This window comes from Phocoena phocoena, chromosome 2 (assembly GCF_963924675.1).
Source record: "Phocoena phocoena chromosome 2, mPhoPho1.1, whole genome shotgun sequence".
In the NCBI taxonomy this organism is placed as follows: domain Eukaryota; kingdom Metazoa; phylum Chordata; class Mammalia; order Artiodactyla; family Phocoenidae; genus Phocoena; species Phocoena phocoena.
The window spans coordinates 139,014,732-139,038,062 of NC_089220.1; the positions used below are offsets into that span (position 1 = coordinate 139,014,732).

Genomic DNA, 23,331 nt, shown 5'->3' on the forward strand with positions numbered 1-23,331 from the left:
CCAGGCCAATGAACGTTAAGTTTCTCTCGGAACACAGCGTCCCGCCCGCCGTCCCTCAGTCCACCAATCAAGCAGGGCTCTTCTCCATCACCCTTCCAGTCAGAGCCAAGGATGAAAGTTGCTCACGTAACTTACGTAAGGCAAGCGACCAATGGGAGCTGACCTTGGGGGTTAGCTCCGCCAATGCCAGCAGCCCTTGGAGAGCGCGGGAGGCTTTCGACCAGGGTCCCTGAGAGAAGCAGAGAATGGCGCTGGTTCTTTGAAGCGAGGGTCTAGGAGAGAGCGGCGCCGGCCCCGGCTCTAACCCTGAGGCGGCTGCGCGGCCGACATGGCCTGCTGTCACAACGTAATGCTGCTGCTGGACACCGCGGGAGGCGCCGCTGGTGAGAGCCCAGTCCGACGGGTCGCCCTGCGCCTCCTCACCTACCTAAGTTGCAGGTTCGGCCTGGCCAGGGTCCGCTGGGCCTTCAGGTTCTTTGACTCTCAGGGTGCGCGGAGCCGGCCTTCCCGCGTGTCTGACTTCCGCGAGCTGGGGGTCCGCTCCTGGGAGGACTTTGAGGAGGAGCTGGAGGCCAGGCTCGGGGATGGCGCCCACGGCGCCCACCTGCCGGGCCCGGCGCCCAGGGCCACCCACACGCACAGTGCCCTTATGGAGACGCTGCTAGACTATCAGTGGGACCGGCCCGAGATCACATCGCCCACGAAGCCGATTCTGCGTAGCAGCGGGAGGAGACTGCTGGACGTGGAGGGCGAGGCCAAGGAGGCCCAGTCTGCGCTCGGCGGCTTTGTGAACGCCGTCTTCCTCCTAGCCCCCTGTCCGCATTCGCAGAGGGAGCTGCTGCAGTTCGTGTCCGGGTGCGAGGCCCAGGCCCAGCGCCTGCCGCCTACTCCTAAGCAGGTGATGGACAAGTTGCTGCCCAAGAGAGTCCAGGAAGTCATGAAAACCCGAAAAATCACCTTGTACTGGGTGGATACCACCGAGTGGCCTAAGGTAAGATTACACAGCGAACTCAGATTTTAGTACGTGGTGCTGGTGCTGATGAACCAGAACTTGACAGCATCTGCAGAGCAGCCCGTGGACCCAGAATGAGACTAACATGACCAACAGGTGTCCCTTCAGAAGGAAAGTTCTGGGGTCACAAAGAGGGACGTTCATCACAACGGTATAGGTAGGTCCTCGGTACCTGAGTCAATGCGTTTGAGGTCCTTCACAATTTGGGCCCTATCTGTCTTCCCAGACTTAATCTTTCCTACACACGACCCTTATTCCAGACTGTTGAAACAGTTTAATTGGCCAACAGGCCTTGATGGCTTGTCTTGTCTTAGCAGTGAAACGCCACTGCTCTCTCTTCTGTGCCAGTTTAAATCATACTCATTCTTCAGGGCCTTTGCCCACATGGCAACTACTCAATCTCAACTTCTGAATTTCCAAACACTTTTGTGGCACTTACCCTTTCTCCATTATATGTTCCAGTCATGCAGTCCCTCACCTTCCATCTAGCCTAGAAATAACCTCAGAGGCAGGCACACACATCTCTGTATCTCCTGCAGATGTGTTGTTGCTTGTTATAGGTGTTCAGAAAATATTTGTTGACCAAATGAACAAATTCTTATGTACTTACAGTCCTAAATGGCTAATTTGGACTTTCGTTGAGGCAGTGGAGCCCCTGCTCCAGTGATAAGTATAAATTTCTACCTCCATCATTTTCTTTCTGTCACTTCACTTTGTCAATAAATAACTTCATTTGAGGAGCCACTACATTGAGTACCGACTACATTGTTTTAGCTGCTGGGGATGCGGTGGTCAGCAAAGTGGAGTTTATCTTCTGGGGGAAGATATATTAGGTATGGTTAACAGATTAAACAGATAAACAAGTGATAGGATTTCAAATAATGCTCTCAAGAAAATAAAGCTGAGTAAGGGGCTGACGGTGGGGCAGAGGAAGTAGAAGCAGGAGACAGTTGTAAATCGGGTCGTAGTCAGGGAAGGCCTTTTTGAACAGAGAACTGAATGGTGAAGGAGGAGGATAGTGAAGGTTGGGCAAGAACTTTCCAGGCAAAGAGAAGAGCCAGTGTAAAGATTTGAGCTGGAAATGAGCCTAGTTTGTTTCAGAAACAAAAAGGTAAGGAATGCTGAAAACTAGTAGGCAAGGGCAAGCACCGTAGGAGAGGAAGTTAGAAGGTAGCAGAGGCATATCTGTAGGGCCAAGGTAATAAATTCGGATTTTGTTCTAATAGTTGGGAAAGTGGCTTAACCAGGTGAAAGATGTGATTGCATCTGTTGGAAACATATGTCACTAAAGTAGGGGTGGGTTAAATTGCAAGGTTGCAAATGGGAAATGAGCAGATACTTAACACAAGTAGTGATATAGTGGGTTAAAATTTCCAAATTGCTTTCACATGCAAAGCCCAAGGAAGACTTAGCAAATGCAATGTAAGGCAGCAGTGGCTGGTCAAAAGAAAAGGAAAAGGCAAAAGTGTTTAAGGGAATGGTAAACATTGACGGAGAAAATGGAATCCTAAAACTTAGTTTGTTTAAGGCAGCAAATTAGGTGTTGGACACAATACACAACACATAAGGGCTCGATTTAGGATAGTTGATATTAAATCACATCAAAGACTTTATGCTGGAATTGTATTTTATCAAATATTGGCTAGAAATAAGTCTTAGCAGATTGGGCTTGGAGATTCTTTTTCTCTTTTCTGAATGGCATTAAAATAAGTAGGTTGACAGGATCTTTTTAAAGATTCTTCCAGTTTGCACATCCCATCATCTGTGGAGATGGGTCTTCTCTGAGGCTTCTTACATCTGTTATGTTGTTTCCCATAAGCAAAAGCCCATCAGATAATCTTAAGCTTTTCTGGAATTTTTTTTCTGGTGTAGATCTGTCTTTTCCTGTTCAAAAGCCTCTGCCTAGCTGCACTGTGGAGGCAAAAGGGAGACTTAGGTTCTGTCCTTGGGGAGCTCTCACTATGAGGGTAGAGAGAAGAGAAGAGAAATTCCAGGGTCTGCCATGTGGAGCTTACAGTCTGGGAAGTAAAACTGGGAGAAACAGACTCAGGGAGGAGGGAATCCAAGCACACATAACTCTTGCAAAGATAAAGGATAGAAGGGAGCATAAAAGCCCTCTCTCACATTTTCCGCTTTATGCTAACCCTGATTTACTCAACAGATACCTGTTGTTGAACAAACTGCGAGGTATGCTGAGTATTGGGTGCACCATTAGTGAGCCAGACGAATGTGGTCCCTGCTGTCTTGGAGCTTATAGTCTTGTGGACGTTTATAAATCCCTAAATTTGAAACTACCACTAGGACTTGTCTGTTACTTAGCCCATAATGTACATAAAAAAGAAAAATGTAGCCATAATCTATATACTGGTTGTGGGTTTTTTTTTTTATCATATTCATATATTTTTAATCAAAGCTTATGTCCTTTTCAACTCCTTTTAAAGTTTTACTTTTCATTTGCCAAGCAGTTTTTTTTTCCTGGCTGGTCCTCTGACTGAAATAATTTCAACAATTTTTTTGTTTCCCTTTGGCAGAAAATCTTAATCAGGATCTATGATAATTGAACTGGCTTACCATTCTCCCCCTTGGCAGTGAGCACAGGTGTGGATATATGGGTGGTAACATAAAATACTAATTGATTAATTTATCACAGCATTTTCCAAACTGATAGGCATAACCAAAACAAAAGTTTGGCAGTACATTACTTATCTTCACTACATGTGATAGTTTCTGTTGTGCTCTGATATTTTCTTTCCTGGTTTTTTTCTTTAACACTGATCTTAAACCATTCAGTTGATTCATCATAGGGTCCATCCAAGTTCATCAGGATCACCATCCTCATTTTAAAAGCACTACCCAAGAGAGTCGTGGGTTCTTAGACTGGACTATCATTGCCTTGCTGTGAACTTGGGCACCCTTTGAACTTCAATATAATGGAAAGTTTGGAGAGGACCTAGAAGACCCTTCTAATTCTAATTTTTCACATTCACATAGCAATTTGTGGTTCACAGTTGTCAACTCACCTGTGGAGTAGGCAAAGCGGCATGATCAATGTATTCTAGGGTAGGTGCGCCTTTATGTTCCCATAGTACCTGCATATTGTCATGGTACATTGTGATTCTGAGCTAAATCTTTCGTGTTATTGCTTTTTTACTCACCCCACCCTTGACTTTAAGATCCTCGAAGACAGGAACTATGTCTTGCTAGTTCATGGTATTATCATCCTGGGTCCTTGGACTCTTTAATCAATAGAAATTGATAAGAGGCCAGATGAGAAATTCAGACAAGGCTTTACTGGGACTCGTGCTGCACAAGGGAGTAAGAACAAGAAACAGGGGCCCTTCCTACTCCCCAGAGAGGGGCAGGGGCCTGGTTCCTTAAATGGGGGTGTAGTAGGAGCAGATTGGTGGGCTGGGCAGGAGGCGTAGCTTAGGTGATCTGTGCACCCCCTTGGTGCTGTGTGCAGGGATCATGCTCAGTACCCTGCTTTTGCTCTCAGCACCTCAGAAATGGCAGTTGATTTGTGGCCTTTTTGTATCCTATTGTCATAATTGCCCTGACTGCATGCAGTTATTTTTAGTCCCTTATAGTTTCTTTGTATTCGTTTGTCCAGGTGCAAGCACTCCAATAAAGGGTCCCATGTCCCAGCCTATCTCAATGGCACATAAAGGTTGCTCAATAAAAGTTTGCTGAAAGAAGGTTGGATGAAGAGTCAGCTATGTGTGAAGGAGTGAGGAATGGCTTTTACAGAGACAGCAGGGCTTGAGCTAGGTAATGAAGTATAATAAGCATCCAGTTGGTGAAGATGGAAGGGGAATACACAGCAAACAGAACCAGCAAAAACATGGAAGCATTGTAAAATGTGGCATGTTCAGGAAACAGCAAATGGTTCAGTGTGCCTGGAAGGTAGGGATGGGTGAGGGAAGGATAATGTGTTTGGAAATATTGTTTAGAGCTGGGTTGTAAAGGGCTTTATGGCTATACTGTAGGGCAGTGGGAAGCCCTTCAGAGTTTTTACAGAAGTAGCGTGATTGGATATGTAGTTTCAAAGAATACTTCTTAAAACAAAGGAAAGATTGGAGGCAGAGCACAGACTCTGTAAGCTTCAGTAAGAGTCCAGAGTTTAGCGAAAACACTGAAGATAGAACTGAGAAGACCTGTTTGGTCTCCACACAGACCCATGGGTGCGGGCAGGGTGGGTGAGTCTCTGGTGATCACCCTCTAAGGGAGGTGCTCCTGCCTCTCTCCTGTGACACTTGGCCGCTGTTGTGTTGTGGAGGACGTGATTTTTTTTTATTAATGTGTAATGACTTTGCATTCCTTCTAACGTTTTATGATTTATCCCTCGTGAGTTGCATCACTTCTGTTCCTTGACAGAAGATAGAATTGAAGTGCTATTTTCTAAATAGGTGCTTTCTTGAAGGCATATTATATAGCAGTTATTCAAGGCATATTATATAGCAGTTATGCAAGTAATGGGATGCTGGCCATTATTTGTGTTTGGTTCAACAAATACATTAATTGTGTAATTTGATCCTTTAATGTACACATCAACTTTACTTTCTCCTGATTTCCCTTAGCTTTATGAATGCCTAACTTACAATAACCCAAGATTCTTTGTAATTTTTATTTTAGTTGTGGGAATCTCCGGACCACCTTGGGTACTGGACAGTATGTGAACTGCTCCACCATGTAGGAGGCACTGTCTTGCCATTTGAAACTTTCAGCCAGGATTTTACTAAAGCTGGGGAAACACTGCTTGGTAGTGAAAGAAAGCTGTCAAGGGAACCTCACCTCTCTTCATGGATTTCAACTCTGCCAACTGATTCCACTTTAAACTGTTTGCTCTATAATTCTCCTGAGTATGAAGCCTCATTTCCACGGGTGGAAGGAACATTATTTTTCCCTGTTGAAGGTAAGCAAATAATACTTGGGGCCGGGGGCGGGGGAGGAGTGGTGATGGGGTGGTTGGTCTGGGTTTCATTCATTTCTGCAAGTCAGACCCATGAATTCTTTAGAATTTCCAGCAGCCTAGGCATTCCATTAACACTTGTCATTGAAAGATATCTAAGCAAAATCAGAGATACCACAGGAAAGGACTGAAGTTTGGTACAACTGTAAGCCCATGTAAAAAGGACAAGTGAATGTTTTTAAAGAGTTTCCCAACTTTTTGCAAAGAAGGATAATATTGTTCAGGTGCCCAAGCAAATGGGTAGTAAGTAAGTAAAAAGGTTTCACTGCTTCATAAAAGAGATTGATAAATTGAAGATCATAGAAAATCAGTGATTGACTCAGAGAAGAAATAACAAATTAGTCAATTGAAGCAGAAAATGGTGCCTGGTACCAGGTAGAGCCAGCATGTTGGAATCTTCATAAATTTGCTTTATCATATGATTTGCTATATAGTGAATCTAATTTCTGAATCATTATTTAGTCACATAAATAATACCATATAGAGATATGTACATAAAACTATATTATACACTATGGACAATTTAAGGAAATTTCAAGAGTGGTTTTGAAACTTTGAGCCAGGATTTTACTAACGCTGGGGAAACACTGCTTGGTAGTGAAAGAAAGATGTTAAGGGAACCTCATCTCTCTTCATGGAAAGCAGTTTTGTCTTACATGGTCTTTAGAATTTAAACTCGTAAGATAGGATGCACTGTATTTTATGGATTTAAGAAGCCGTGGGTTTTGTGTGTGTGTGTGTGTGTATTGCTTGAATACTTATTTCTAAGTCATAATTATTGAGAAGTTCTGAAATCAAGTCACACCATTGTAATTCCAGTCATATACAGCTTTTCCTATAAAACTGAATGAACTTAACTATGATAGCAGTAGAATGAGGGTTGAAGTGTGAACTAAGTAACAATACTAGTACCTCTGCTGGCAATCTAATTTTTTTTTCCTACTATTAAATCTCTTATTAGGAGCTACTTCTTATATTAGAATTTCAATATTCTTTATTTCTAACAGGCAAAGAGATTCAAGAAACATGGACAGTTACTCTAGAGCCCTTGGCCGTACATCAGAGACATTTTCAGAAACCAGTCAGAATTTTTCTAAAAGGCACAGTGACCCAGTGGTCCCTCCCAACAAGCTGCACTTTGGGCACTGATAGCTGGATGCTACAAAGTCCAGAGGGTAACAAATCAACTCAAAGGATGTTATTTCAGCAGCTGGTAAACAGGCTGATTGCTGAAGAGTTACATCTGGTAGGTATCTTCCACGTGGCAAGTTATTCTGGTCTAATAACACACTGGTAAAGTGAAATAAGTGCATTTATGAAATGCCAAGGAATGCCCTACATAATACAGTCTCAGTGAAACAGATGATATTTTTGCAAGTATTATAGCATCGTGACAATGCTCATTAGTGAAGAAACAGCTTATAAAAATTGCATGTACCTTGAATCCAATTAAACCAAATTATATTCACATAGGGAAGAGGCAGTGAGCCAAATGGAATGATTATATTAGGGCAGTGAAGTGATGGGTGGTTTCTCATTTTTTAAATGTTGCATTATGTATTTATTACTTTTACGTAATAAATATATTTCATTTTAAAAAAAACCTCTACGTTGTAAAATTAGATATACTAGTGTCCAGTAGTTATACAAATTTAGTAATGTCTTCTGAAAAGGAATACATACATACCCAGATTTGATATAAATTTAGTAATGTCTTCTGAAAAGGAATACATACATACCCAGATTTGATATAAAGGTGATGCTAATTTTTTAACTACCAGTAATTCCTTACCTTACTTTGTCTTGCTTTTGTAAGCTCAGAAAGCTTTTATCTTCTGGATTCCACTGTAAAACATTCCAGAGAAAAACTGGGTAGTCATTTGGACAGTTGTTGTTCTAAGAGTTGTGTGCTCTGACAGAGCACTGGAGTCAGGGTGTCAGGTGACCTGGATTAGATCACAGCTCTGCTGCCCACCATGTGATCTGAATAAATCCCCTTAAGTGGTAGAATTGATTCCTGGTTAAGAGCATGGGTTTCAAATTCATACACTCTTGGCTTCTGCCTCTTATTAACTGGGTGACAAACAGGTTGCTTATTCCTCAACCTCAATTCCTCCTCTATAAAATGAGGATAATAATCTTTTTTTTTTTTTTTTGCTGTGCCTCATGGCATGCAGGATCTTAGTTCCCCAACTAGGGATCGAACCCATGCTCCCTGCAGTGGAAGCACAGAGTCTTAACCACTGGACCGTCAGGGAAGTTCTGATAATAATCATTTTTACTTCAGAGTGGTTATGAGAATCCATTGAGTTATAATAAGTACATAATAAGTGCTTAGTAAATATTCCTAATAACCTTAGGCTTTTCTTATCGGTAAATTGAGGAATTAGGATTAGATGATCAGTAAATTCAATGCTAGCACTAATATCTGTGAAGTCTGTCTTTTCCAGTTTTCTCTTTTATATTAATCATTGGGTGAAACTATTATTCTGTCTTTTACTAAACTACATGCCTTTTTAGACATATGTCAACAATATTCCCAACTAATTAGATCTTTTTATGTAGGTTACCAGTGTGGACCCTGGTGAAGGCTGGCCCCCCATCACTGGAGTTATTTCCCCCTTCTCTGCCAGTGCTACAATTCTCACTGTGTTCCACACCAAGGAGACTGAATTTCAAAGACATTTTCTCCAAACGGTTGTGGCAGAGAGGCCCCAGGATTCAGCTTCCCTTTTTTCTGAGGTTGTGGATGGTGTATTGAATCAGATTCACAATTCACTTGAAGATCCTGCTACCTCAGGTAAGCTTCTGAAGCAATAACTACCATACTCTAGGTTAGTGGTTTACCATCTTTTCTAGCAACATAACTTTTTTTCAATGTGCTCTTAGTAGAGCCCAATATCTGTTATAAAACAGATAAAAGTAGGCTACAATATTTCTGGCAGTTTAAATCATTATTTATAGAAATCCTGAAGCAATTCTGAGGAGGCCAAAGGCTCTGTGAAACCATTTTGAAATCGAAGGTATAAGAGGAAACCTGGTTTTTAATATGTTTAATACAGACTACATGTAAAACTGTTATGATTCTGTTTTCCACTTTTTGCACTGTTACTGATATGATACAAACCTTATTTATGCTAGATAGATATAAATATAATCAATTTGATATTTCTTCCATTCACATTTACTCAGTAGATTTATTGAGTGCCTGCTGTATGTCAGGCTCTGTTCCAGGGGGCTGGGAGTACATTAGAGAAGAAAATAGAAAAAGGTCTCTGTTGTTAAGAAACTTATCTAGTCAGGGGAGACAAGACAATAAATTAAATAAGGAAATTTTATAGTATGTTTGAAAGAGTTAAGTGCTATAGTTATAAAGCAGAGAAAAAGGAATAGGAGGGTTGTAATTTTAAACAGGCCTTGTTAAAAAAGTGATATCGAGCAAAGGCTTTGAAGGAAGTGATAGGGAGAGAACATTGTAGAAGCAACAGTAAGTGCCAAGGTTTGTGTGTCTGGTGTGTTTGAGGAACAGTCAGGAAGCCTGTGTTTGCACATTTTTCATAGACAGCATAGGCCTGTTGGGATTGGGGGTGCAGCTGAAGGAACATTGTTAATGATGTCCTTTAGAAGAATGTGGTCAGTCCAAGGGAGGAGCAAGTGCTTCGAATTCTCTGCTTTGCTTCTAATGCCTCTTTTCCTCTTCCATCTCTGCTCCTTTGTTTCTGTAGCTCCACCTACTCCAGAATGGGCCCAGCAGGAGCTTGGCCGCACAGCTCCCTGGAATTCCTCTGTTGTGGAGAAGTGGTTTCCTTGCTCTAACTTTAGTGGTGCCAGTTCAAATTTGATGGAGTCATTTTGGTAAAACTTATTTTTTTCTCTGGGTATTGATTATTGAAGTCAGCTCTCAGTTATCTGCATGTGAGTTTGTTGTTGTTTTTAACAGACCACCTTTTCTGAGTACAGTCCAATAATATTAAAAACTAATTACAAATGGAGAATATTGTTTAATGGGTATAGAGTTTCAGGGTTTTTTTTTTTTTTGCGGTACGTGGGCCTCTCACTGTTGGGGCCTCTCCCGTTGCGGAGCACAGGCTCCAGACACGCAGGCTCAGTGGCCGTGGCTCACGGGCCTACCCACTCCACGGCATGTGGGATCTTCCCGGACCGGGGCACGAACCCGTGTCCCCTGCATTGGCAGGCGGACTCTCAACCACTGCGCCACCAGGGAGGCCCCTAGAGTTTCAGTTTTACAAGATGAATCCTGGAGATGGATGGAGATGATGGTATTATGAATATACTTAATACCACTGAACTATGTACTTAAGAGTGATTAAGATGATAAATTTATGTTGTATATTTTATCAGAACTAAAAATTTAGAAAAAGTTAATTACGAAAACAAAATACACTCATAGATGTCAGAAAATATTTAGTATTAAATCTCAATAAAAAAGGAAAATAGCAAACTTGAATAATGCAGTTAAATTTATACTTAAAGGAAAATTTTAAGTATCTTTTGAGAGAAAAATTAAAAACCAATTAGCTGAGACCGACACACTTAATACAAGAGAGTAAACCCAAAAATTAAAAAAAGAAGGCAATATTAAAAATAATAAATAGAAATCAAGAGAAACAAAAGATGATTCTTTGAGAAGCCAAATAAAATAATCTATAGCAAGATTGAGCTACTTGTATGAGCAGTCATAAATAATATTGGAAGTGTAAAAGATATGGCAGAAATTCAAAATATTAAGAAGTAAAGTTGAGGTTTATTTTTTCCATAAAGATACCCAGTTGTTCCAACTCCGTTTGTTAAGACAATCTTTTTCTCAATCACTGTGACACCTTTGTCAAAATCAGTTGACCACCAACGTGCAGGTCTATTTCTGGAAAGAGTCTAGTCCAGAAATTATGTTTATACCACATTATCTTGAGTACTGAAATCAGGTAGTCTGTGTCCTCTCAACTTTGTTCTTTTTTTTTCTCAGAATTGCTTTGGCTATTTTGGACCCTTTGCATTTCCATGTAAATTTTAGAATCAGCCTGTCTCCACACACCCAAAAAAAGCCCACTAGAATTTTTGATTGAGTGTGTATTGAGCTTATAGGTCCATTTGGGAAGAATTGACATCTTATAATAATGAGTCTTCTGATTCATGGACATGGTACAGCTTCAAAAGACTAAGAGCATAACAGGTGCACCTTCCCATATGAGATAGCAAAATTTACCATAAAGCTCTAGTAAATAACATAGTGTGGTATCGGTGCAAGGATCAACAGAGAGACCAGTGGAGTAGAAGCAGCAGGGAAAGAATAGACTATTCAGTAAATGGTGGTGTTGATGATTGGCTATCCAGAACAAAAAAGATAAAAAATTAGATTTCTACTTCACAGCATACATAATGATAAATTCCAAATAAACTGAAAAACCAAACATGAAAAGTAAACACTTTAAAATTGTAAGAAGGAGAAACACTAGAGAAGAAGATTAGGCTAAGGGTGGATTTCTCAAATAAGACCTAAAAAATTGAAACCATGAAGGAACATATATGACTACAATGAATTTTAAAATGTTTATATGATGAAGACTAGTCATAGACTCGGGTAGCTGTAATCCATATAACCAGCAAAGGATTAGTATCCAAATTAGTACAGATCTCCTAAATGTAAGAAATCCAATAGAAACTTGGGCAAAGAATGTGAACAAGCGGGGTTTCCCTGGTGGCACAGTGGTTAAGAATCCACCTGCCAATGCAGGGGACGCGGGTTCGATCCCTACATGCTGCAGAGCACCTAAGCCCATGTGCCATAACTGCTGAGCCTGCGCTCTAGAGCCCACGAGCCACAACTACTGAGCCCACATGCCACAACTACTGAAGCCCGTGCGCGTAGAGCCCATACTCTGCAACAAGAGAAGCCACCGCAATGAGAAGCCTGTGCACCGCAATGAATAGTAGCCCCCGCTTGCCGCAACTAGAGGAAGCCCGTGCTCAGCAACAAAGACCCGATGCAGCCAAAAATAAATAAATAAAATAAATTTTTAAAAAATTGTGAACAAGCAATTCATATGAAGAAATCCAACAGAGCAGTAATTTGGAAAGATACTCAGCGTAGGTAAGTGGAAATTAAAACCACAACATGGAAAAACCCACCAGATTCTATTTTATAACTATTAGATTGTGAAAAATTAGCATGTGGAGAAATGAGCACATTTTAGATGGTAGAAGTGTAAAATGGTTACAACCATTTTAGAGAACAATGTTCCTAGTAAAACAGAAACTTCACATACTCTGACACTCAGCAATTCTACTTCTAGGTGTCTGCACTGAAGAAATTTTTGCACAAACACAAGGAGAGCTGTGCTAGAATATTCATTTCCAGTGGAAAGGACTAGCAGACTCTCAGCAGGGAAATGGATAAATAAATTACAGTATAGTTATACAATAGAATATTATACATAGATTAGTAAAACTGAATAAACCAGAGCAACACGTGAAAAATATGTTGAGTGCAAACAAAATTGCCAAAGGATAGTGTTGTATGATACCATTTTCATAAGATTTACAACGTATGAAACAGCAGTTTGTTCGTTTTGTTACATATATATGTCTCTGCAAATAAGGTACACACGAATCTAGGAATACCTCTGGGAGGAAGGGATGGGAAGAAATTAGGTGAGGCTTTCTCTGTGTCCATGAATGCTTAATTTTATTTAAAAAAAAATCTGAAGCAGATACAGTAAATTAATGGGGGGGAAAAAGCCACCCTCACTGCTCAAGGAAATACCAGCACACTTAGGAGAATTAGGCTGCTTCAGACCTGCTGCTGGTATGAACTAATTCAACTAATGGCACCATAACTTTCTCCTACTTTTAAGTCAGATGATATCAGATAATGGAAGATAATGAAATAGAAATAATACATTTTGAAAGTTGTGCTGTTTTCATTATTTCCTTAGTGACTGATATTTAGCTGTAGGCGGGAAAGCAGTTAATAACTAATCATCTCCCCTGCCCTATTTCTTTCCCTGCTTATCAATCCCAAATTAGTTTACTAGAGTGTGAAATAATTATTCAAAAGTTATTCTGATACTCACTACACTGTATTACATCATCTTGTACTTTAATGTATGGAAACTGGGTAAAAATTATGGAAGCCCAGAAGTGAGTGAAATAGTTAGCATAATTAGACATGTACCCTAGGACATGAAGAATCTTATTAATAAAAGTCAATACTGTATGTATTAATACATTAATGGTTTTGTGAACAGGTAGCTTCTGCCCCTAAATTTGTACAAATCATAAATGAGAAGAGGGACATTTTCCCTCCTGAGAAAAAATACTTGTGAAGGCATCTTGTGGAGACATCTTTTGATTAGCTTTTAAAAGGATAATGAATATTGTTGTTGCTGTTTTTAAAGCATTTTGGAAAATCAGAATTTCACCTTTGTACTAGACATCTTGACTTATTCACAGGTTACTACAGGCTGCCTCATCTAATAAGGAAGAGCCTTCCAAAACTGAAAGTGAATTGACACGTTGTCTCTCTGAGCTCTACCAGAGAAAGTCTCGTGAAGAATATACTGTGTCCAATCAAGAAGACAGCAAAAAGAAGCGTAAGCACATAGAAAGGCTGTTTCTTACAGTCTTTTTTGACACTGTGTGTTTTAAAAGATTGATATTCCTTAAAATGAAGTTGAAATGGTAACTGAATAAAGAAGGACAAGTTCTTATATTTCATATTTTAAAGTAATTAGTACAATAGTGATTTAAAAAATCTCCCACAATCCTACCTTCTTTTTTTCTACCTTATTGATGAATTAAACCATTTTTGTTTTTAGTTATAACAGAAATTTAAATACAACTTTGTGTGCTGCTTATAATTACTTGTTTATCTACTACTTTGCTTTTTTAGTTACCTCATTGCTTAACAAAATTTGCAAATTTCTTATGTTGTTGAACATGTAGATTGTTTTCACTTTTTACCATTTTAAATAATACTATAGTGTACATCATGCATATGATTTACCTTTGAATGATTTCCTTAGTATAAGTTTCCATGAACAAGTTATTCATGGAAAAGGGAGCTCTGGATGCAGACTGCTTAATTGCCTTTCAAAAGAGTTTCATCACAACTCTGACTACTGGGTAACACCAAAATGAGTCAGTTCGGCATTTGTCTGTTTGGCATTAGATGTAAAAATCATCTAACCACCTTGAGATATTTAGTTCCTAAACTTCAGTTTAAAAAAGAGCTCTTTCTACCCTGTGTTGTAGGTAGAAAGAGATGCAAGAACTACCTAATTCAGATCATTCTGAATGGATATACTTCATTTCAATACTCCTTCACAGAATATTTCATCTGAATTAAAGTAGTTCTTGATTCCACAGAAGTAAAAGTTATTTTGCTTTCCTTCCCACGATGTCGTTTTGGTAGGAGGTGTCCCTCGTACTCCAGTGAGGCAGAAGATGAATACCATGTGCCGTTCCTTAAAGATGCTGAATGTTGCAAGACTGAATGTAAAGGCTCAGAAGTTACATCCAGATGGCAGTCCAGACACAGCTGGGGAGAAAGGGATCCAAAAGATAGCCAATGGAAGAACAGCAGATAACTTGGGAAACAAAGGAAGAACACTAAGAAGTTCTAAACCTAAAGGTATTCCTCAGTTCCATTGCATTTTGGTATCTAAATTCATGTTTACTCTTCTGTACTCTCATATTTTTAAGTTTTAATCATATCCCTCGCTTAATGAACATTTATTGGCTATCTACTGTATGTCCACAAGTGTGTTATGGGGAGTACAGTAAATAATAAGATAATTTCCTCTCCTTAGATTTATGATCCAGCTACCAAGAATAATAATAAACATATATATATATATATATATATATATATACACACACATACATATACACAACGAATTGGTAAAATGAATACGTAAGAGAGCCAAGAGACTGTAACAGAAAATACTTGTTCATTTTGGAAGTAAAGACATACTAGGAGTCAAGAAAGGGAAAGTCCAGTCTTGAGCAGAACAGGCTGAGAAGGCTTTTACGGAGCCAGTGGAGCCCAGGTTAGACTTTGAAGAATGAGCAGAGTTTAGAAGGCAGAAAGGTAAAAGAAGTGTGTGCTAGATGGAGGATTAGCATAAGCAAAGTCACAAAGAAGGGCTGTGTCTTGGCCCTTTAAGTGGTTAAAGAAGTTTTATACATTTGTGAATGAAGAGAAGGGAAAAGGTTTGTGAATAATCTAGGGTTAGATTATTAAGGTCTTTCAAAGTCAGGCAGAAGAATTTAGTCCAGTAGCTTTTATTTTCCTATTTGTTCTTTTTTCTTCTTTAAAAATGGATTGAATTACAGTATGTTTCTCATTCTCAGGGTACATTCTTAGCTCACACTGACAGTGCCAGTACTATGGGGTGATTGTGACAATAGCTTATGAACTTTGGGCAATAATTACCTGATGTCACCTTTGAGTCCTTTCGAAAATTCTGGAATGAAAGTTTTCTGCTTCTTTAAACATTTTTTTTTCTTGTGGAATACTGGATCATAGATGATAATCAGTTTGAGTGAGATAGCACATCTTCAATGAGCTAGTATGGTATACCAGAATGCGGATGGGAGAGCAAAATTAACAGTAATGCAAGACAATGTGGCATTAGCATAATTTCTGGACTAGATCCTTTCCAGAAATAGACCTGCACAACAGTGGTAAATTGATATTTGACAGTAGTGCCCCCAACAATTCAACAGGACAAGGATAATCTTCAACAGATGGTGCAGGAATAACTGGATATGTTTATGGAAAAATTGAACTTAAACCTTATCTCTTAATAGTATTTTGAATTTGTTTTATTTTCTTGAATCTTTGTTTTTGTTGCTCTCTCATTTCTTTTTTTCCTACTTAATTCATTTCTGTTTTTATCTTTATTATTTGGATTTACTCTTGTGTTATTTCTTGTGTTGGACCCTTAGCTAATTTGGTTTTTGAATTTTTCTTTAAAAAGATAATTTGTCTACAAATTTTCCTTTAGGTATAAATTTAGCTGCATTATATAAGTTTGCTATATTCTGTTTTCATTGATACATCTAAATATTTTCTGACATCAGTAATAGAAGGGAGTGTTTTATTTTTGTAATTAGCTTTTAATTTTTTTGGACTGTGTACAATGTGTTCTGTAAGATATTGAATCTTTAATATTTGTTGAAACTATGGCCTAATATGTGATTGTTTTGTTAATATTCCATGTGTATTCTCTAATTTTGGGGTACTTGGTTCTATACATATTCATCTTAATATTTGAATATTCAAAATCCTTATTAATTTTTTTCTACTTAAAAGAATCTATAACTGAGATGATTGTATTATAGTCTTCCACCATGTAGATGTCTAAATTTCCTTGCAGTTCTGCCAATTTTTGCATCATATATTTTGAGGCTTTCTTTTTAGGTCCATACAAAATCATTTGTTTTCCTTGTGATAATACCTCTATTCCTTTACTTCCAATGTTTCTTTGTCATGTGTTTTGGGTATGTCTTTTGTAAATAGCATAATTTTTTTTTTAAACCCAACCTGACAGTTTCTATCTTTTATATAACCAGCAAGTGTATTCGTAAAATAAATATTTATAATTATTATGATTACTGATAAGCTAGCGTGTATTTTAGTGTCTTATTTTGTGCTTTCAATTGTTTTTTTCCTTTCTAGCAGGCTATGGGATTAATCAAGTTTTCTTTATGCATCTTTTTCCTTTCTGCTAGGTTTGGAGGTTGTATAGTTTATTTCTTCTCCATTACTGGTTATCCTTAAATTTATAACATGTACACGTGATTTGCAAACCTTAAAATTAATCACTATCTCTGAACTTTTCAACCTCAGCATTTTTGACATTTTGGACCAGGTAATCCTCTGTGAACTATAAGATGTTTAGCAGCATCCCTGGCCTCCACCCCATTAGATGCCAGTAGTACCCTCCCTCTCCCCACCAGTCACTGCCACCCAGACATAGCCAGATGTCCCCCTGGGCAGCAAAATTCCCAGTTTATAACCACTGGCTTAAGCAGTACAGTGACTTCAGCTGGGTCTGATGATCAATTTGACTTTTTTTCCCCACAGATTTTAAAACTGAGGAGGAGCTACTATCTTACATACATGAAAATTACCAAAAGACTGTGGCCACAGGAGAAATCGTGTTGTGTTCATGTGCTCGGAACATGATCTCAAACATTAAAGCATTCCTAAAGTCCAAAGGCACCAAGGAATTAGAAGTAAGGGAATCCGGATATTGTTGTTTGTCATAACAATGTTAGTTGCTTGTTGGTGGGTCTGACTCATATGTCTTGGAAAATATCTGTTATGCAGTGCACATTTCAAAAATGATGAGTGAGGGGGTGAGCACAATTCTAGGTCTTGGAAGATGGGCATAGTCCACTGAGAAGGCAGAAATCAAGGAAATGGGCCAAGTGGGAGTAATTACATGTACTTCCCTTCCAATGAAAGCTCTATCCTCATCTGAGTTGCATGTTAGCTGCATGAATTAAGCCAGTGGTTCTTAACCCTGGCTGCACTTTAGAGTCACCTGGAACATTTCTTTAAAATGTTGATTTATTTTGCTTAGACTTCTCAATCACTACTTTATGGAATCTTCCTTTTATGAAAGTTCAAATCAGCAGGCTTGCTGTATCCATGCCCACTTGCTCTCAAATACTTTTCTACATGTTCTTTTAAAAAATATAAAAGAATATTACACTATTTTTCATTCAAATGAAAGAAAGAGGATGTACTTCCCTTCTTAGGGCATTAGTCAGCTGTGAAGAAATTAGAAATAATGATAAGCATTAATATTAATATTCTCCTATGTAATTTTGTATTTTCAGATGAACTGCCTACATCAAGTAAGAAACAACCTCTTGAAAACTAGCAAAAGTCTTCGACAGAATGTAGGAAAACTGGATAAAGAAGATAAAGTCAGAGAGTAATTAACTACCTTTTTAATTTTTTTAAAGATTTATTTATTATGATTTTTAAAATTTTTGGCTGCATCGGGTCTTAGTTGTAGCATGCGGGCTCTTCCTTGCAGTGCGTGGGCTTCCTTCTAGTTGTGGCACACGGGTTCCAGAGTACATGGGCTCTCTAGTTGAGGTGCACGAGCTCAGTAGCTGTGGCGTGTGAGCTTAGTTGCCCTGCGGCATGTGGGATCTTAGTTTCCTGACCAGGGATTGAACCCACGTCTCTTGCATTGTAAGGTGGATTCTTTTCCACTGGACCAACAGGGAAGTCCCCCTTTTTTTTTTTTTTTTAAACCATTACTCCAAAACAGAGCTCCCAAGATTTACTTGTATCAATTTAATTTTTCATTTTTAAAAAATTCTTTTCCATTATGGTTTATTACAGGATCTTGAATATAATTCCCTGTGCTGCACACTAGGACCTTATTTATCTTTTTTAAAAAGTTTTTATTTGAGTATAGTTGCTTTACAATGTCGTTGTTTATCTATTTTATATATAATATGGTTTGTATCTGCTAGTCCCAAACTGCTAATTTATCCCTCCCCCACGCCCTTTGCCCTTTGCCCTTTGGTAACCATAAGTTTGTTTTCTATGTCTGTGAGTCTGTTTCTGTTTCATAGGTAGTTCATTTGTGTCATATTTCAGATTCCACACATATAAGTGATGTATGTTTTTCTCTTTCTGACTTACTTCACTTAGTATGATAATCTCTAGGTCCATTCCTATTGCTGCAGATTGAATTATTTCATTTTTCTTTTCAATGGCTGAGTATATATCAGTTTAAAATAGATTGCCAGTTGCTTGAAGAGGCTTTTGTAGCTGATTCTCTATAACGTTCTAATGTTCAGTTTGCAGCACCTGTTTACCTAATAACCATATTGCTATTTAGAAAGCAATGGCTCTTCTTTTTGGTTGTTGTTTCTTATGTAAACAGATCTCTGCATAAGGAAGGAACTTTCATTTCAGTTAAGTGACACTCAAAGCAGATATAACCAAGCTTTTTTTTTTTCTCTCAAGGTGCCAGCTCCAGGTATTTCTTCATTTGGAGATGTGTCGGCAGTGCCCTTCAGTATATGAACATATAGGTGAAATGGAGCAAGTAGTGGAGGAGGCAAGTATGCTGCTTAGTGCCACTGGGGATGTGCTGTAGATGCATTCAGCTTCCTGCAGAGGCCATGTGGTAATTTTCTAAAATCTTCAGGTGACAGATTTGCTGCGCATGGTGTGTTTAACTGAAGATTCGGCATACCTAGCAAAGTTTCTGGAAGAAATTTTGGAATTGTAAGTTTGATGACTACTAATTTAAATTTAAAATTATTTTACCAAGAACTTATATAGGTATTGTCTCAGAATTGTAGCATTGTAAGGACTATTTCTCATGCTGGGTGAGGAAGGGAGTAGAGAGTGGAATGGTGACTGACTGTTCCATATTTAATCAATCTATTCCACAGGTATATTGATTCAATCCCAAAGATACTTGGAAATCTTTACCACAGCCTAGGATTTGTGATTCCTCAGAAGCTGGCTGGTGTCCTTCCTACAGATTTTATCAGTGATGACTCCATGACGCAGGAGAGCAAATCACCCCTTTCTGTGCCTCTTACGTCAAATGCTCATAGGTCAGTGTCGGGTGGCACTGAATCTGACCAACTGGAGGAGCTTCGTTCCAGATCAGCTAAGAAGAGAAGGTAGGAGCTCAAGGAATTAAAGGAATTACTTGTACTGTTACAGTTCTGGTATAGGGTATGTTTAAGCCATAGTCCAGTTGTCTTTGTCTATAATTTATGGAATTAGTAGTTGCCCTTATGTCTGAATCACAGAAGCCAATTATTAGAGTTCTTAACAAGGAGCATCTGACACTCTTTATATTATCTGGGGAACATATAGTCTTGTATTGTGTAGTCACAGTCCCCTCTTGACTCTCCACATGGGGTCTCCAAGAACTAGGAGCCTTCCATGAGGTAAGCTTAGGGTTTCAGCTTACTTTGTATATTTTCCATGATGCTCTACATTGTTCATAACTAGTTAAATTTATAGTTGTTACTTTTAGAAATTATGGGATTGACTTGTTTTACTGTAAGTTCAGGCCAACCTCAAGATAACCGACTTTTATTTAAGTGTTTTATTTTAAACTCTAGTTCCATTCTGATATAACTAGCTGTAACCTGTATTCAGTGTATATTGACTGTTTCTTTCTATTTTTAAAAGGAAAAATGCAATAAGACATAAAAGCATTGCAGAGGTTTCACAAAATCTGCGACAAATTGAAATTCCCAAAGTATCCAAGAGAGCTACGAAAAATGTAAGTCATTTCCAGGAGATAGAAAGTGGTATCACTTTGGGCATGAGTTCATACAATAAATAAGAATGAAACACGGTGTCTTTACTTTTAAGAAATGAGCATTGGAGGATACAGAAATAAAATTAGGTATTTTTATGAATGTGTCTACAACTGTAATCTAAGGAATAAAGAAATATAAATTTATTAAATATTAATCATTTTTCCCAAAAGTGTGACAGAGGTAATATTAAGGGGAAAAAAATAGTAAAAGTTAGGAATGAATAAGTTAATTCAAAATCTTTAATGTAGTTAAGAAAACTTATGAAATAATAACATAAGCAAAAGAAGCCATTGAAAAATAGTGTACAATCATAATAGGACTTTGTGTATCAGAAAGTACTTTTCAGTAAGTATGTTTTACATCAATAACAAGTTACAAAAGCAAACAAAAAAAGTCATGAAGCCAGGTGGTAATTATTTTTCTGTGGCAGTAGATGTTAGGACTTGATGGTTGCAAAAAAAAGAAATCCAGCTGGAGTCTATTTACTAAGTAGAATTAATGTCTTACTAAGAGAAGGAGAAAGACAAAAAAATGCATTGAAACTTTTGAACTGCATGAATTATGAGAAGAGTTAAAATTCTAGGAGAACTAGCTTTAGAAGCATTAATCATTACAATAGTGGTTTGTTTCTAGAGATTTATAGCTGTGCTTTAGTACTGGAGGTGGGGTTTCTTTGGAAGAGTTAGTGGTGTTCACTTTCTTATATGAGTGAATAAGATGCAAATCTTAGATATCTTGGAGATTTTGTTCAGAGAGTATGAAGTCCAAAAGGTATCAGACCACCTCTCTCACTAGATTTTACACGATTAGCAGTCCTTTCTAGCACTCCTTTTGGAAAACTTGTTTCAGATTGGCCTAGAAAGTTAACTTCTTTAAGACCAGATTTACTGAGATCAGGATTTGATTTTGGTTAAAAAAGAATATCATTTGTTAAGTTTCTGCTCCTATTTGGCTGTTTATTCTTTAATGATTGCAGTGGCATAATTGAAAAAACAGCAACAAAATCTTTAAAAACAATTCTCTTGTTTAGATGCCATTTGAGTTTAGGCACTTGAATCCTCTACTATAATAGCAAATAAATAGCAGGTGGGTATTTTTTTTTTCTGCCACGCCACACGGCATGTGGGATCTTAGTTCCCCAACCAGGGATCGAACCAGTGCTCCCTGCAGTGGAAGCGCGAAGTCTTAACCACTGGACCACCAGGGAAGTCCCCAAATAGCAGTTTTATACAGAGACGTTCCTAAGAGTATATAGCCATCCTCTAATATTATGGGGTTTCCCTGATGTTTTAGTTATAAAAGGTATACAGAAACATCGTTTAAAAGTTGAAATTATATAAAGTTAAATGTTAGTGCCTCTTCACCATCCATTCTTCAGAAGTAATCGCTGATGACAGTTTGTTGTGTATATTTCCAGGCCCTATTTTTGTGCATTTTACAACTATTTCTGTTACAGATTCCTACAAGTGGAATTGCAAGGATCAAAGGGTTTCTTGTGGAATTTTTATTCTTTTAAATGAATTCCTATTTAAATTTTCTTATTGGATTTTCTCATCTTTCAGGAGAATTCTCACCCTATTCTTCAGCTGCCTCCACCCCCAGAGAAAGAAACGGTACAAGGTATACTTTGTTTCCTTGTTGTACTCAGTGACAGTTTTATTTTGATTACATATATTTAAGCAGTTGCATATAGTTAAAAATTATAGTTTTGTGTAATTGTTGGTTTATGAAATAGGTCCATATACTGTGTGCTAGAGGAGTAGGATGTTCACATGGTCTCAAAATACTGCATTTTGTAAAATAACTGGTCTAAAAATTTTTTTTTAATTTATTGTTTGTTTATTTTTGGCTGCATTGGGTCTTCATTGCTGTGTGTGGGCTTTCTCTAGTTGTGGCAAGCGGGGGCTACTCTTGCGATGTGCGGGCTTCTCATGGTGGTGGCTTCTCTTGTTGTGGAGCACGGGCTCTAGGCACGTGGGCTCGGTAGTTGTGGCGCACAGGCTTTGTTGCTCCGTGGCATGTGAGATCTTCCCGGACCAGGGCTCGAACTCGTGTCCCCTGCATTGGCAGGTGGATTCTTAACCACTGTGCCACCAGGGAAGCCCTAAAATATTTTTTTAATGCCATTAACATGAAAGCCGAAAAAGAAAAGAGGCAGTGGAGCTGGTTTAGATAAAAGGAATTTAACTGTGACATAAGTGCACTACATGATCCCTGCTTGGGTCTTAAATGTAGGGTAAAAAGCTATAACGGATATTACTGAGACGATGAGAGGAAATTTGAAGATGGTTTAGATATATGCCCTTGTTCTTTGGAGATACATGCTGAAATACAGGAAACTGAAGAGTTGTGATGTCTGCAACTCACTCTCCAGCGTTCTGGGGTGGGCAGTTGTACAAACGTAGAGAGAGAGATGGAGGGAGAAAACAGATGTTGACAGTTGGTGAATTTTAGTGACAATTCTATGTGTGTTTTTTTGGTCTTGGTTTTTTTTTAATATTTATTTATTTGGTTGTGCTGGGTCTTAGTTGCAGCTCGCCAGCTCCTTAGTTGCGGCACACGGGCTCCTTAGTTGTGGCATGCAAACTCTTAGTCGCAACATGCATGTGGGATCTAGTTCCCTGACCAGGGATCAAACCTGGGCCCCCTGCATTGGGAGCGTGGAGTCTTATCCACTGAGCCACCACTGAAGTCACCATGATTCTATGTTGAAATTTTCTATAGATATTAAACTTCTCCAAAATTTGGGAAAAATGGAAAATAACAGGTCAAATTTGGCTGTCAGGCCGTAAATCGGTTTCATAGACAGCCTAAGGCAGGTAACAGAGGCTTTTATAATGGAGATAGAGAAACATTTTTTTGAAACTTTGGTGTGCATTATTGGCGTCCTTAATGTTTATGTCATTGATGGGTAAAAAAGGCTCCTCCCAGTTTGTGGATCCTGGTTTATTTGGTTTTTATTTAAGTGACTTGCTCTTAGAATTTTTTTCCTCTTAGTGGATTT

General features: G+C 38.6%; 1 protein-coding gene across 1 annotated transcript in view; it reads left to right on the top strand.

Moving 5' to 3' along the window:
• Nucleotides 1–328: 328 nt before the first annotated feature.
• The window catches only part of TICRR (TOPBP1 interacting checkpoint and replication regulator), a 50,588-nt gene continuing 27,585 nt past the window's right edge, over nucleotides 329–23,331 (top strand). The window contains exons 1-14 of the mRNA XM_065871767.1: nucleotides 329–991; nucleotides 5,645–5,924; nucleotides 6,989–7,227; nucleotides 8,547–8,781; nucleotides 9,707–9,836; nucleotides 13,452–13,591; nucleotides 14,413–14,631; nucleotides 17,092–17,243; nucleotides 17,853–17,950; nucleotides 19,003–19,096; nucleotides 19,187–19,266; nucleotides 19,437–19,673; nucleotides 20,194–20,287; nucleotides 21,890–21,947. Of these exons, the coding sequence (XP_065727839.1) occupies nucleotides 329–991; nucleotides 5,645–5,924; nucleotides 6,989–7,227; nucleotides 8,547–8,781; nucleotides 9,707–9,836; nucleotides 13,452–13,591; nucleotides 14,413–14,631; nucleotides 17,092–17,243; nucleotides 17,853–17,950; nucleotides 19,003–19,096; nucleotides 19,187–19,266; nucleotides 19,437–19,673; nucleotides 20,194–20,287; nucleotides 21,890–21,947 (2,719 nt within the window). The remainder of the gene's footprint in view (nucleotides 992–5,644; nucleotides 5,925–6,988; nucleotides 7,228–8,546; nucleotides 8,782–9,706; nucleotides 9,837–13,451; nucleotides 13,592–14,412; nucleotides 14,632–17,091; nucleotides 17,244–17,852; nucleotides 17,951–19,002; nucleotides 19,097–19,186; nucleotides 19,267–19,436; nucleotides 19,674–20,193; nucleotides 20,288–21,889; nucleotides 21,948–23,331) is intronic.